Source organism: Aulonocara stuartgranti (genome assembly GCF_965226115.1).
Source record: "Aulonocara stuartgranti genome assembly, chromosome: 12".
NCBI classification, from domain to species: Eukaryota; Metazoa; Chordata; class Actinopteri; order Cichliformes; family Cichlidae; genus Aulonocara; species Aulonocara stuartgranti.
This window is the reverse complement of record NC_138948.1, coordinates 12186494-12202985: the sequence shown is the minus strand read 5'-3', so window position 1 is coordinate 12202985 and position 16492 is coordinate 12186494. Positions and strand designations below refer to the sequence as shown.

The 16492-nt window shown below is 39.7% G+C and overlaps 1 protein-coding gene across 2 annotated transcripts in view; it reads left to right on the top strand.

The window, feature by feature from the left end:
* Positions 1–479: 479 nt before the first annotated feature.
* kcnip3b (Kv channel interacting protein 3b, calsenilin) overlaps positions 480–16492 on the top strand; it is a 54985-nt gene continuing 38972 nt past the window's right edge. Inside the window, exons 1-2 of one of the 2 annotated variants that reach the window (XM_082556122.1) lie at positions 481–666; positions 3356–3500. Coding sequence is in view for 1 of the 2 variants with exons in the window: in XM_082556118.1 (XP_082412244.1) it covers positions 661–666 (6 nt within the window). In the remaining variant the exon portion in view is untranslated. Of the gene's footprint in view, positions 667–3355; positions 3501–16492 lie in introns of both variants that reach the window. The other variant, XM_082556118.1, reaches the window with a different exon arrangement.

Sequence of the window (16492 nt, the reverse complement as noted above, 5' to 3'; positions counted from 1 at the left end):
AGGCTGATTTTAAGGGTTCTCTCTGTATTATTGTAGTAAAAGTGCATTGAGACAATGCAGATGTGATTTGGTGCTATATAATTAAACTAGACTGAACTGAGTATAACATATTGTAGCACACTGACTGAAGTGTAATATTCAGTCCTCTGGAGGGACCTGGCAACCAAAAAAAGTTAATTAAAGTCTTCTAAAAAAACATGAACATGTAAAGAAACCATTAGTTAGAGCGTAAAATCAGTATTGCAGCAGCGATACTATCAGCTCGAAAGGAAAAAGCATGAACAAAAGTGCATCACAGAATGTGTCTTAAATATTCTGCGTATGCTATTTCAGACAACATCAACATCCCAGCGGAATTAAACCCACGGCCAGCCTGTTGACTTCACATCATCAGGCTGTAAGTCCACTTGTTTCCTCCATCCTCCAGCTGCACCCCTTACCCCACCCCCCGCCTCTTCCGTGGATCTCTCTCTCTCTCTCTCTCTCTCTCTGTGTGTGTGTGTGTGTGTGTGTGTGTGTGTGTGTGTGTGTGTGTGTGTGTGTGCGCGCGTGCATTCCTTTGCATCCAGAGCAGCGGCAGTCGGAGGTTGAGAATCCGCGCAGAGAGGACACACTCTGCAAAAATCAGCTATCATTGTCGCCGTTACAACACAGGAAAGCATGCAGGTAAGATCAACATCGAATGATTATTTTCTGTAATCGGGCATTTAAAAAAGGCGGCTTTTCTGCAGGTTGCAAAAGCAAAAACGCGTCTTAAGTTGAATTAACGCGCGGCATCTCCTCTACCGGCTACTTGTTGGCTTGATTTATATTTTAACCAATTTTTTTTTTCTTTCTTCGCGGACCTCGTTGGCTCATTCCCTCTCACTTTTGCCGAGAGCTGAGTTTCGGAGTGAAGTTATGTAATTGCAGCTGTGGAAGCTGCCTGTGGAGGAGACGCTTCGCTTTTAGCGCGCAGCAGAAATCCTGCAGACAGCAAGTGTCACTTGGCATCACGTCTCCCACGCGACTTTTGCTCCCTGTCATCAAATTCTTTTTAACGTGTGGTTTATATATGTCATTATTAATGTGTGTGCGTGAAATAGACGTCCTTTATGTGATTCACTCGTGACTTCAAATCTGTAATAATCCTCGATTCTAACGAAAGAGTGGGATTGTGCTGGTAATTCTGCCGGTGTGTGTGTTTTCCTCCATGCTGATGAATCAGTTTAGGAGCTCAGATCTCAACAACAAGCAGCCTCTGAGTCTAAATCCGAGGTAATAGACTGTAAAGTGAAAGCCCAGCCTCCCCAAAGTGACTTCTACCACCTTGCAAGGCAGTGCTCATTAATTCTCCCAGAAAGAACAAGTTTCTCCCTTTATGGCTGTTTTTTTTTTTTAATATAGCGGGCTGGAAAACAAGGGCAACCCTGTGCAAAATATAATTTAAGAAAGGAGAGACACACATCATTCAGCAGGAGACGGGAGGCTGCAACATGTGTGTAACAGTTTCAACATAAAATTCTGATAATCTCAGACAGGAGCTGGTAGTCACACGCAAACAACTCACAAGTGCATCGAGCTCTGAGTGGTGAGATTTTGATTGGTTGGAGTTGGTTGGAGTACAAGCTTGAGGACAGTGCAGAGCCTCTTTGGGATTGATGATACTCATCATCGGTCACTCGGTGGGTCAATAAGTCAGTCAGTAAATTGATCAATAAATCACATGAACATCAGATGGAGAGCTGAGGTCTGTGTGCATGGACGTATGCGTGTACACTCGTGGTTCTTTCAGTCACCATGCTGTATGTATGATGTTTAAGATGAAAAATACCTAATGCATGGGCACAAAGTACAAAAAAAGAAGCAAATTCTGACATTTCATGGACAAAGCAATGCTTGGCATTTTTTCCTTTCTGCATTTAGCAGCTGTTATTTGCTCCAGTTTGGTACCTCCTGTAGGTCGACTGTTGCAGGACCTCTACCTCATCATTTTATCTCTCCTTTCTCTCTGGCTATTGACATGCAGGTGTTTGAATTAAATCACGATGTGAGGGAGCTGGGCACCTGCTGTTTCAGTGGGTGACTCACTTCAGTTTATTATTTGCTGTAGAATGACTGCGTGATCAATATTGTTGGTAGTTGTTTTCTCATTCTGAGTCATTTTCAGCAATATCAGAGTGCCTGTTGAAAGAGTGAGCCTGACATTTTTATATTTTATGCCACACTCTGCCTCAGTTTGAAAAATATTCATTTGGATAATGATAAATGTGAATTTACTCAGTGCTTTTATTCTCTCCTGTTGTTGTTTCATCTGGTTTAATGCTTGTTTGATACCTGAGTAATGTTTACTTAAAACTTCCAAGGTCTGCTGTTTTAGGAAATTATCTCAGTTTTTAAAATGTCAGTAAAAAACTGAACACAGTGACATAGTTTAAAACTTATATTTAACTAAAAATGGTATAAAGAAATGACTGGAACTAAGAAACACTGGCTGTTTGAAAAAAATACATGTTCAGTTTGAATTTGATTCCACCACTAAATGTCCCCAAAACTGTGAAAGCTGTAAAAAAAAAATCACCTGGTGGAACACTTTGTAGTTGATGCAGTTAATTAGTAAAACGACCGGCTCTATGAGAATATCCTAGAGAGGCTGAGTCTTTCACCTCTGTGGGACAGGACGCACGGGCAAGTGGTTTAATCATTTAGGAATCACGTTTTCATTATTAAGAGAATTTTAGGATATTGTTATCGGTGGTACAGCGACAAGGCTGAAAACCAAAATAGCATGGCTGTGATCTTAAGGATCTAAGATAGTGCTGCATTTAAAACTGACATGATTCTGTGGCGGAAATTACTGCACAGGCTCAGAAACTCCTCTAAAAAGCACTGTCAGTGCAGCTCGTTGTTTCATCTACTGATGCAAATTAAAATTCAACCGTGCAAAAAGGAAAAACAAACCCAGATAGGCCCTCATTTTTGGCCCTGAGTTCATGTAAGATGGACTGAAAAAAGTGGAGAACTGTCCTGAAAGCTGTGTGACCAACGGCAAATTTTTCCAGAATTGACTGTTTTTGAAAATCATAGACACTGAGCCCTGCAGTCTAAAGAGGAGAGCAACCATCTGGATTATCATCAGCGTACAGTTTAAAAGCCAGAGTCTGTGTATTAGTGCACATCACACTGGCAATTGAGGATCTTTGAAGGCGCCATTAAAGCTGTGTAATGCACATTTAAGAGCAAAATATGCTGCCATTCAGACTTTTTCTTCTTTGGGAAGTCTTTGCGTATTTCAAACTAACCTACAATTCAGACCTGTCATCCAGTGAAAACATTTGGTGTTTATTCTTTTTAATTTTTACTTTTGGAATTTTAGCCTTCATTTGACAGGACAGGGCAGACAGTTAACAGGAAAGTGGAGAGCGAGGGGGAGAATGACACGCAGGAAATGATCTGGGGCAGACTCAGGCCCAAGCAATGAGGACTTCAGCCTTTGGTACATCAGACACCAGTTCAACCAGGTGAGCTGTAGCAGCAATCCTTCTGGTGTATTATGAAACAAGCAAGCAAACAAAAAAAATGTGACAAAGGAGGCCCTGAACTACTAAACAGCTAAAATCTCACATCAAACAAAAGTGGGAAAACTTTTGACTTGTCAAACTTCAAATTTTCGTCTCCTCAATTTCCAAACTCTTGATGTTTTTATAAAGATGTGATGCAACAAGAGGTGACTGCTTTTTGAAAACAAAATATTCAAAATGTGTATAAAAGAATATTTGTAGCCAACTATAAATAGTACGTGAAATGAGTATTGAGGGGTGGACTCAAACCTCATGTCTGCACATTCCTGCCAAACCTATGTTTTGTTGACCCTGTTAGCTTCCCCAACATCCTCCTTAATCACTAATATCCCCTAATTACCTTTTTAGCTCTTAAAGTAACAATGTGTAAAAACTCTAAGCTGTGAACTGAGTTCAATTTTCAATTACGTTTATTTTTCACTCCCAATTCAAGTGCAGAATCCTAGCCACTGTGGCTGTTATAGGATAAACATGTTTTAGTCAGCAAAAGAGATGTTGCCAACCAACATGTTTCTAATACCGTTAGGACTGGATCTGGAGCCGGCCCAGAGTTCTTTCCCTATCTGTAGAAGGTTGTAAGTCTGCTGTTTACCTCAGCTGTCAATGCCAGGTTAAAATTGTCCACCCTTAGTTACTGTGGACGAAGATGTCAAACTTTGTGGAAGGAGTCCAATACGGGTCCGACACATTCACTTCTGAACAATGAGAGTCGTACTGAGGTGAGCTGTTCAGGATATGCTGACCTGTTGGTAGCGCTGCTGTTTTTGTCACTGTTAGCTACTATTAGCCTCTGTTAGCTGCAGTTGATGGCAATAGTGAAAAGCTCTTTTAAGTAGCTGTAACACTGCTGGAATCTGATGTTTAGTGAATAAACACTCAGATGTGATGATTTAAATTAAAAAATAGGATTTTTTCTTCTCCACCTTTGGTGTCTGTGGCTAGAGACCCATCACAGATAGAAATAGATATGCCATATTGTATTGTATGTATGAGGCTTGTTTCCTGCCACTGAAAATACTTTTTTTCTGTTAGTCAGTCTTAGACTAACCCTAAATCTAACCCTAATTTCAAGTTAGCCAAAATTTCAAGATAATAATGCAAAATTTGGAGTTATGAATGGCAAAAATTGTTTGTTGGTTTGTTTGTTTGAATTGCAGAAACTTCCATAGGTCTGGGATGGAAAACAGCCCGCAGTCATACTTCTCCCTGTTATAAGAGTTTTTATTTAAATCTTTCTACTACTGTACTGCAAGTAAAGATCACAAAACAAGTATTTTATAGTGGAATTTTGCTTTAGGGGAGTGTACCCATCATAGCTATTACACACACATAAGCCTGCAAGATGAGTGAATCTGTGGTAGACAGGCTGACGGCAACACACCCACCCTCACCCTCATGCTGCACCTGATACTGTGTCTTCGGGACCCACCTGCTCAATAGGTGGGGTGATTGGAAGTTGTAGACTCATTAAATAATTTACCAGGTCTGGTAACTGTATCCGTTGAAGTGGGAACAGGGATGGGCACCGCACAGTTCTGATCAAACTTCATCAGCAAACACAAAAGAGAGCTTCTGAAAAACAACAGAAAACTTTTAGCTCACCAAGGTCAAGTTGTTTTGTTTTGTTTTTCCAAAGTCTTCCATTTGTCTTATGATTACCATAGCTTATATTACCAGGAAGCTACACACACACACACAGAGCCAACTTCATATTACCAAGAAAAACGGAGTATTATTGACCTAAAAGGGTAAAAATGCAGTGAGGTGCAAAGATGCTGCTGAAGAATATCAGTCACTGATCAGTATGTGTTGTTATTATCTGCCAGTATTTTTATTGACCTGTCCGGAGAAGAACGAAGCAATGTGATATGTTTCAGACTGACTGTTGTGTGTGTGTGTGTGTGTGTGTGTGTGTGTGTGTGTGTGTGTGTGTGTGTGTGTGTGTGTGTGTGTGTGTGTGTGAAGGAGGAGGGGCTGATAATTGAAACATGTCTCTTCTGTAGCTCTGAGCCTCCCCAGAGTATTAATTCTTTCACCACATGCAGGCTCACACATCAATATAAGTCTCACTCTTGCTCTTCTCTGACACACACACGCACACGTGCGCACACAAACACACACAGCATGCAGTCCATATGGATGTGCTATCCTCCCACAGACACAATGATTCGCTTTGACAGCGTTTAGGACACAAATAGTATCAGCTGTCGACCGTCAGCCTGCTTTCATATTTCATAATTTCGTCATCATGCTGCTGACTTCACATATAGAGCCGCACTGTGCCACATCGCAACAACAGTAATGCAGATATTTTCTGTCTGCTTACAGTAAAGGTTACAGCTCTGCTTGCTGCCTTCTTCAGAAATCTGAGAACAGAATTGGGCTCATTGTCAAAGCTTTATCACTTTATCACCTATTTATTTGATTCAGATGCTGTATATGCAGTTGGGTGTGTGATTTAATTTATCTGGCAAATGACTTTACAAAGAGAAGGAGAGGTATTGCATACACAGTTGACAGGATCTCATCAAACAAAGAGACAGAAGCTAGAAGGAAACAAACCAGTCAAGAAGAAGATGAACTAATATAAATGCACCAATCATTATCATCCTCTGTAATGACACGTATGAGGGCTTTCTGATCTCTTGTCACTACTGGCAGCACAACAATTGCTGTCTGTGCTTTACAAAATCAATACATTGGCTGTATCAATATTTGACTGTTACGTAACTGTGCAGTGCATTTCCACCATTATAACTGTGCCTTCATTAGGTTTAGACCCAATCAAAAATGAAGACATTTTTAAAAGAATTAATGGTGGAAGCTCATATTAAAAATGATAAAAGTAATTAATGAGCTCAACTTGCAAGAACATCACTTTTAATTTTGGATATTAATGTCAGAGAGAGGTTATCAATATGATAATTTCAGGCATACACTGTCCCTATGGGCATAGCAGCCTGTCAAACCTCCCGCTGTTTGGTAGGCTCAGCCACTCAGAAGAGACTTGGTTTAAGCTGAGGGTTGGCTTAAAGGGGGAGGAGCTAAATAAAAAAAAGCATATTTCAGACTGCTCAGAATCCCAGTATGAGATAAGTAAGGCTACTCCTGTTTGCTGGAGAAAAAGAATTGAGGTCTGTCCATCAGAGTGTCCACGTCACACTCTTTTTTTGAAGTCACGCTGACCTCCTGGGGCTACTATTTTGGCTGATTGTCCACGTGGAGTTCTGAGCTGACAAAAGGCATCTGTATCATTGCGGCTTTACTTTGGTCGTCTCGCTGTGCTTCCTCCCGTTTGGCTGTGTTTTCAGCATGGTGTCCCGATGCGTCCATCTGTCTTTGTTATTATGAATGGTGTCCTGATGTGTTGTTTGACTGCGTTGTTATGAGCATAATTTCGGCACTGTGGCACTGCGGCAGCCACGTGACTAAAAACTGAAATTTGACATCTTTGCCAGTTAAATTTAAAAACGTTAGTGACATGGAACAATGCCCCGTTTTTTTCTTTTGCTGGTGAAACAGAGAGAGGAAATAAAGACAAGGAGTGTGCAGTTTGTAGGCATTTAAGAATGTAAAGCTGCATGAATGTACATTAACATGATTAAATGACATATGTACTATGGGCTCTTAGCAACAAAACCATAAGGAATCACTACCAGGCTCTGCATGATGCTCCTTCATCTCTGTGGAGCTCCTCCTGCTATTTTTGTGTTACAGATGCAGTTTTGCAATTTTGGTCAAATCTCAGCAGTAACATGGTTTCTAGCTACTGCAAGATACTTTTTACAAAAAAAGAAAAAAAATCCCTGATAAAATCAACCATCGGTACACTTCCTGCTTAGTATCAAACCAGCTGGTGGACTTGATGAAGCATTTAGCAGCCAAGGAGCTATATTAAGTTGGTGAAAATCAAACAAGACCATATAACACACTTGCCATTAAAAACAAAGGAAAACCTAACAAGGTGATGACATGTGGGGTGTTTTTCCCCCAGCTGCTTCCAGTCAGACAAAAAACACTCAGAAGTTCCTCTCCATAAAGATGGAGGACTCTCAAGAGACATATTTGGTATGGATCAGATGTTTAGCTCCTACTTTGCTCATAAGGCAGCTTCATTTTTTCTTTTCATTAGACCAATCCCTCGTCTCTTTTAAACTCTACATTCTATTGTTTGTAAGGATCTGCTGGTTCCTGATCCTCATGGCAGTTTTAGTTTCGCCGTGCTGAACACAGAGGGTGTTATCCAAGAGTTTTCTCCAGCTGACTTCTTGTCATTTAGATGTTTTAAATAAGAAGAATTTTCCTTTATTTCATTTCTTTTAAAAGGACAAGCACAATCTTTTCATTTTTCTGCTGCCAGTGATGTCATAACTCCAGGTGTTTCCTATTTTAGAGCCAGTCTGTGCCATGTTATTTGTCAACACACTGTGCCAACAAAATGAACCAACTCCCCGTGAAGCTGCGTTGTTCTCATGCTGCTTCACAAATGCAAGGCAGAGATTTAAGAGCATCTCACTCTGCTGGAAGCCTGGATGGGTTATGTGCGAGGGTTTAGCAAGTATTCACTGTACTTCTCCCTTTGTGCTGTCAGTCCTTGTCACCACGCTCCTCCTTCTGCCTGCTCGCCTTATCTCCCCGCATATGCAAGCACACATGGGCATGCAGAGGCTGAGTCTGCCTTCCCTTCTGTTTAGATCCCAGCTGGTATCTCTGCTTCACCTGGAGAGGAGCATGGTGACAGGTGACATTATGTGTGTGAGGGGGAGGAGGGGGAGGTGCCCCTGCAGGCGGGAGAGAGATGGAGAAGGAGTGATTGACTGTGAAATAAATTGGAAGGAATGAAGAGGTGACGAGATGGAGCGATTGAGAACAGATTTGCGCAGACATCCAGGGAGAGGAGATACAATAAATATTAAAATGAGGGGCTAATGAAATGACTGTTGTTTTCCCATTGTGGATGTGTTGGTGTATGTGTGCATACGCTCAGTTTCATTCTGTCTAAAATCAGGTTAAGGCTTTGAGTTGCAGCCCTGTGGATCAATTAGATCTCCTCAGAGTTCTACAAAGGAATGCTTAACAATAAATAGGACAGAGAAATATAACTTGGGAGACAATAAATGTTTGTGTTGTAGTAGTTAGGATGAAAACAGAAGAAACATCATAATCTTTTTTATTTTCTCCCTTTTCCCCCTGGTTCCAGTAGAACCAGTCTGGGAACTTCTCAACCAGTGCTTTGTGGTTCCCAGGTTAGCCAGTGGATACCTTTTAAAACGTTGCTGTCTACAGGGACTGTTTTCATGCAACTGTTTCTAGAGATTAAGCTGAAATGACTGTACACTAAGCTGGTGTTTCCAAACTTGCACGACAGATGTATATTTTACAACAACAGTAGCTGATTAAATACAATTTAAATGGCATTCAGTTGAAAGAGGGAGCAGAATTTGAAGGAATTAATGTTGCACTTGCTTAACGGTCCATTTGCCAACCACCATAATGGTTACTCTGTGGCATTATCCAGCTTTTCTGTAAGAAGAGAGAGAGAGGAACAGGAGAGGACTGAATCATGTAACCTTGTTCACAAACAATAATGGCCTATCCAGCCATTTTCTTCTGCTTATCCAGTTCAGGGTCATGGGGGCTGGTGTATATCCCAGCTTGTCAGATGGTGCATAAAAAGTCCCTGACACAAACCTTGATAAAACAAAAAAGAGAAAGAGAAATTATTCAGCTGGAGTATGAAGTACATGAAAATCCAGAACAGAAATTCAACTGAATCTAAAGGTCTTAAAAAACAAACAAAAACAAAGGCGCAGAAGGCAGAGCAAACAAGGAAAACAAACAGGCAGAGAGCACAGGCAATATGTCAGGAACATCATATAAACTTCTCAAAAAAATTAAAGGAACACTTTAAAAACACATCAGATCTCAATGTGAAAAAGAATCATTCTGGATATATATACTGATATGGATTGGGTAATGTGTTAGGAATGAACGGATGCTACATCGTTTGATGCAAATGAAAATTATCAGCCTACAAAGATGCCCTAAAAAATCAAAGTGATGTGGCAGTTCAGCAGTTTGTATGAACTTACATGTTTGTATGCATCCTTGACAATGATGCATGCTCCTAATGATACGACAGAGGGTGTCTTGGGAATCTCCTGCCAGATCTGGACCAGGGCATCACTGAGCTTCTTTACATGCTGAGGTGCAACCTGGTGGCATCAGATGGATTAAAACATAATGTCCCAGAGGTGTTCTGCTGGATTTAGATCAGGCAACCATGGAGGCCAGTCAACAGTATCAATGACTTCATTCTACAGGAACTACTTATATAGACTCATCACACAAGGCAGAGAATAGGGCCAAAGATTTCATCTCAACACCTAATGGCAGTCAGGGCATCATTGCCTAGCTTGTAGAAGTCTGTGTGTCCATCCAAGGATATGCCTCTCCAGACCATCACTGACCCACAACCAAACTGGTTGTGAAGAACAATGTTACAGGGAGCATAACGTTCTTCACAGCTTCTCCAGACCCTTTAACATTAGTTACATGTGCTCAGAGTGAACTTGTTTATGTGTGAAAAGCACATAAACAAGTCCTCAGGCCACCCTCATGAAATCTGTTTCTGATTGTTTGGTCAGAGACTTTCCCACCAGTGGGCTGCGGGAGGTCATTTTGTTGGCTGTTCCTCCTTATAGAGAGGAGCAGATACTGACTCTGCTGATGGGTAATAACCTTCAGCTCTCCTAGAGTAACTATCTCCTGGAATCTCCTCCATGCTCTTGAGACTGTGGTGGGAGACAGTAAATCTTGGGGGAGAGTGGAGACACCTAGGAAACTAGACACAGCTGAACTCAATCAGATAACGAGACATGGAAAACTAAAACGTGGCATAAGAGACAAATAAAACAGGAAGTAACATGACACAGAAATGAAGCCTTAACAACCAGATACAATGAGTCATTAAGTGATTAACTAAAGCAATGAAGCTAAACCAAGTGATTCTAACTCTAACAAGAACTGAAGACTAAACGCAGTGACAATAAACCCGATACAACATGAAGGTACAGATACCAAGGAATGAAAAAACCCTGTAATACTAAACAGGAAATAACTAGAAATTAACACAAGAAATAATAAGCAGAAGTCAAAACAAAGGAAAACTAAAACCTGATTGAGACTATGAGGCTGACACTTACAGAAGTAAAGAAAACCTGAAGTATAAGAGCTCCAAGCAACAAAAACAAGAAAACCATAATCAAACAGAATTTTTAATACTTAACCAGAAAGTCACAAACCCAAACCGTGGGTTCAAAACCACAGGACAATGAAACAGCCATCATAAGGGAAAAGGTGGCATAGAGCCTGGACAGGCTTGTCAGTTGCAAGGCTGAACGACAGAGACAAACACTCACAGCCAATTAAACCAACATGCAAACTGAAGCTTTTGTGCTTGCAATTGTGCAATGAACGGATATCGCTGGTTATAGCATACATTGTTTACACTATGTGGTGTTCCCTGTTTACTAATGCTGTCTGCAGTGTAGATCCAATATTGCTTAGTGAAACAATGGGGCTCCTTGACACATTGTAGGTTAATATTATTTTCAGATTACTTCCTTACTTCAGATTTAATAACCTGAAAAAATATTAAAGTTTTTTTTTTACTTGTAAACTTGTGTGCACAAGATAAGGAAAAAATGATAAAGAGCTATTTAATTCTAGTGTAGAGTAACCCTATACATTTACTATTGCTTATAATGAAACAGTCCCCCACTAAAAGGGGAGAGCTTCTATCACTATTCATATGCTAATGTTTGTAGCTTATATAAGAGTACACGCACACATACACACACTGGCTTCTACTCTTGTGTGTTTAAAATGGCAGAAAATGACACAGTTCTCCAAACTCTTTATAATGAAGGTATCACTCCTAAATCACTTTCAGATTATCCTCAGAACAAAACTTCGCTCACCAGCTGTATCTGGCTAATCTGATTGTTTCTGTGCAGGTGGAGGGTTTCAGTGAACTCTGAAAGTGCAGTATCACTGAGCTGCAGCATAGCTGGTTGTTATTCTGTAGGTGCGACAGTTATATGTGGAGGTGTGTGCTGGTTTAACTCTCCCTGTGGGGACGTTTACACAGTCACATGGTGTGGTTGTGTCTTGCCTATGGGCACAGAAAGCAACATAAATCATTGATTTTTTTTCAGGTGAGATTTTAGGGTTATGGTTAAACACCATAACCAACACCATAACCAACATTTAACTCTTTAAGAACGACAATATGAAAATATTTTTGCTGTATCTTGAATGGGTTCAGCCTCATTTATACTTCTTTTCTAAAAACAGCGTAAGCCATTATAAGAAACTAACACAACATCAGTAACAGCAGTAGCAGCAGTCTCGCTGAAATCGGTGTGAGTCAATGTAGTGTCCATCAAAGTCACACAAACACAACTGCGTATATGGTGGTCTTGGTCTATTTATAGTCTGCACACCCTCTATATCGTCTTCTGTAGATGTGCTTCGAATGCACGTCAATGGTCTCAGTACAGACTGTATATACAGTCCTGTGAAAAAGTAATTGTCCCCTTCCTGATTACTTTTTTTTCCATGTTTGCCACACTCAAATTTTTCAGATCATCAAATAATTTTTGATATAAAGCAAAAATAAGCTTAGCAAATTTAAAGAAATGCAGTTTTACATGAAGAAAGCTAACACAAAAATCTTGGAGATCATCTTGATGTTTTTTGGCAAATGTGAGTTGAGCCTTTGTGGGTTTTTTTCATCAGGAGTGGTTCATCCATGGATGTCATTTTTGCCAAGTCTCTTTTTTATTGTTGAACTCTGACCTTAACTGAAGCAAGTGATGCCTGCAGTTCTTTAGATCTTCTGGGCTCTTGTGAGACGTCCTGGATGAGTCGCTGATGCGCTCTAATTTTGGTCACACCTGGGATGATTCACCACTGTTACAGATTTTCTCGCTTTGAGGATAATGGTTCTCACTGGAGTTCACTGGAGTCCCAAAGCCTCAGAAATGGCTTTGTAACTCTTTCTAGACTGATAAATGTCAGTGACTTTGTTTCTCAACTGTTTTTTAGATCATGGCATGATGTGCTGTTTTTGTGATCTTTTAACCCACTTCACTGTATCACACAGGTTTTGTTTAAGAGGTTTCTTGATCTAGCAGATCTGGCAGTAATCAGGTCTGAGTGTGACTAGTGAAACTGAGCTTAGCTTTCCCAATAAATTGGGTTCAGGATTTAAAAAGGGGTGCAAGAAACCTTACCTTTTCACACAGGGGGAGGTAGACTTGGATAGCTTTTTATTTCCTTGATAAATTGAATTTTTATAAACTGGATATAATATTCTGAAACATTTACATTTGACAAATATGCAAAAAACAAAAAAACAAAAAACATTGTCAGGTCTCATTGTGATGTTTTAGCTGTGTTTTAGGTGTGCCCAAGCCCAAGCTAGTTCAACCCAACGCACACCCTGCTTTCTCATCTGTTTGCCTCTAAGTGGGACTTTAATTTGTAAAACGAACATCATGCTGTATTCAGTAAGACTTAAAAGTACATTTTCTCTGTAAGCCTCTTTACAATCTGACTTCATTTTGCAACCAGGGGAGTTATCCCCTTTTGGCCATTAGAAAAAACAGCATGTTTAAATTCATGCTGACCTTGAAGAAGCGGCAGAGGAGCACAGATGAACTCTGCTGGCTAAGTTTGAGTCACACTGACACAAAGAGTCAGAGAGAAAGTGAGAGAAAGTGAATCTGCTGTGGCCTCGTTAATCACTCATAAATTATTAATGGAAACTCCCATCCGCTGTTATAACATTGCAAGGATACACCGCTCTCTCTTTCTTAGACCTCTTTCCATCACTTTTACTTTCATTTTTTTTTTTCATATTGCTGTGTTTTCACAGAGTCATGAGCTTCTTTAAGCCATTCTCCCAGAATGACTTCACTCTCAAATGTCCTTCTCAGGTATTCTAACATAATTTATAACACGACTGCCCAACATTTAACTCCTTAAGACTTTCTGCATGAAAATACTTCTGCTGTATCTTGAATGGCATCGGCCCCACTTATACATCTTTTCTACACATAGTGTAAGCCATTTTCAGAAACCAATAAAACACAAATAATGTCAGCAACAGTGCCTTAAATCACAGTGAGAGTGTGCATGTTTTCTCACCTTTTCTGTTGTCTGTAGAGGCTCGTAATTGTTGAATCATTATGTGTTGTGCACTATTTTCACACTAAGAATCCAAGAATAAAACGCTTTTAGGCTTTTAGGCTTTTTAACAAAAATAGGGAAGAAATGATTTGGTTAAAATGTGTGTAAAGAGAAGGGAAAGTGGTTTGGAAATATCTACTACAAATAAATTAAAGCTGCTCTCACTTACTGTGACAATCACACAGGGATTCATTACTAAAGCCTGCAGCTCTTTTAGCATCACTGAACTGATTTCTTCTACCCATAATTTTCCTTTGTGATTCAGTTTTGCTCTGCTTGCCATAAGCAATTTTTAATTTTTTTTACTTAATCTGTCATATTCGTTGTGAAGATGAAGACCCAAATGCAGACACTCAGGCACTGTCAGGCAAGCTGACTGTGCAGCAGGCATGAGTAGGATGCAAATGCAAGACTTGAAAACAGTAAACAAAAAGCACTTTTATTTAACCTAAACTGGATACAAAAATAATACAAGGTGAAGAACAAACAAATCTAAACATACTTCAAGGTAGGACACAACCACTAGGGACAACACAACAGGAACAAAGGGCAATATATATACACATACCAGGCATTACCTGAAAAAGGGAATACACTGAAGGAAATCTGACTATTGAGACAAGGGGAAGTAACACTAAGCACAGTACACGAGACAAGGGCCTATCAAAATAAAACAGGAAGTAACAATCACTGAGACCGGGACTAAGACAAGTGAACCTGACACTTAGGAATTTAAATAAATTGGGAATCAAAAGATATTTCAAATAAACAAAAATATCCAACAGATAGAGGACTGTGACATAACCTTTATTTAATAATATGACTGATAAAATTAAAAATTCACATCCACATTGTTCTTGCCAAGACACACACCAATAGTATTAATGGTGTTGTATAAAAAAAACCACAGATACACAGTGAAAAACAGTGAATATAAAAAGTAAAATACAACACAAATAACCAACCTTTTTGACTTTTAGTGCCAATTATGACTAAAAGAACAGTAAAGGTCATTGTGTTGGCCTACAGGGGGTAACGGTATTCAGGAAAAACATTTCCAGCCCAGAGTAACTGGCTCTAGGTTATTTAAAATCCCCATAAATTAATTTAGTGAGCTGATTTTGTTGCAGATTCTGAAAGCAAGCTACTAATTTAAAGGCTCTTTTGTTAAAGTTCAGTGCAAACTTTCAGGACAGACAGCAGGAATGAATCTTAGGCAGTGACGGCCCACAATTTTTTCATTAATCTAATGGATTAAGAAAGGAGCAAGGCAAGAAATCCCTTCTAAATAATAATGTAGCAGTGGTTTAGTCTATGACATGAGTATACCAGACCAACCGACCCCAGCATACAACGTTCGGTGGAGTTCGGAATAAGCCCCAGTGGAGACGGTATTAAGCATATCTATGCATTGTGAAGATACGTGCATATAAATCATGTCACTATAAATGAGCACTGACGTAGGAGTAGAGGCTGAAAGTCTATTACTTTCCTAACGGGACAGAAAGGACAGTTTCAGTTTAAGTTTTTGACAGCAGTTACTAAATGTTAGTTGTAAAAGGCAGCGAGCCATCAATTATTATTCCTAAGTACTTATACTGCAACACTAACTCTTGGAGTGGACTGTAGCGAAACATGAGATGTTTCGTGGTTTCACATTTCAAATTTGTCACCATTTAAACAAATGTGCTGTACGTCATTAAAAGCTACAGTACCATGCAGCCATAACCATTTAAAGCAATAGCAGATGTTTTTGACTAGTATACATTTTTAAAAAGCCAAATTCATGTTACATTTTCACTCTAAAATAGCGTAGCAACTACCTGTCGAGGAAAGCAAAGCACTTATAAGCCTAACAGCCTGATAATTCCCTCATTAGTTTGTCAGTTAAGATAAATAAACAAAGAAAATAGAGGAAATGAAGCTGTGCTAAAATAAGGTAAATATATTGGACTTAGATTCGACAGGTGGCCAGAAATAAAACACCAAATTAATGCTAATGCTGATCCGTGTTTGCTGACAGTGTAAACATTGCTTGCTGACACAGCTCCCTGATTCGTTCTCCATAACAGTTACACAGTGTTGTGTTTACAGCCTGCATGGCTGTTCCAAGTGACCAAAACTCTACTAATACTGCTCAAGAAGTAGAAAATAAAAAATGTATCTGATGAGAGGGGTTCAAGTTAATTATAATCATAAGACAAGAGGGAAAAGGATGGAGATGAATTAAAGAGAGAAGCTCAGTTGTGTTAGTTTTCTGTCAGGTCCTGGCACTGTTTTCCTACAGTAAATATTGAATTTTGTTCTGGTCTGAGAAAGTGTTGAACTCCTGGTATTTGAGTTTCATTTCAGTTTGGAATGAGATATTTCTGTCGTTGTACCAGAAGGAAGTGCAGCTCCATCTGTTCTTCTTGTTTGTGAAAGTCTGTTGTCTTTGGGTTGCCATGTTTGTCTTTGTCCACCAATCTCTGTGACCAAGCTGAAGTTTTCTAGCGACTGTCTTTCTAAATGTGCAGAGGTTTATAGGAATTGATTCTTATGCTAATTATCTATCATGTAGTGGTGCATTACATGATTTGAATTTAAGTTTAATCATTAACTGACTCACACTGGGCCTCATTGTGGCCCCTGAGTCCATCCTCTGTCTCAGATGTCTACGCGCCATCATTTTAGCC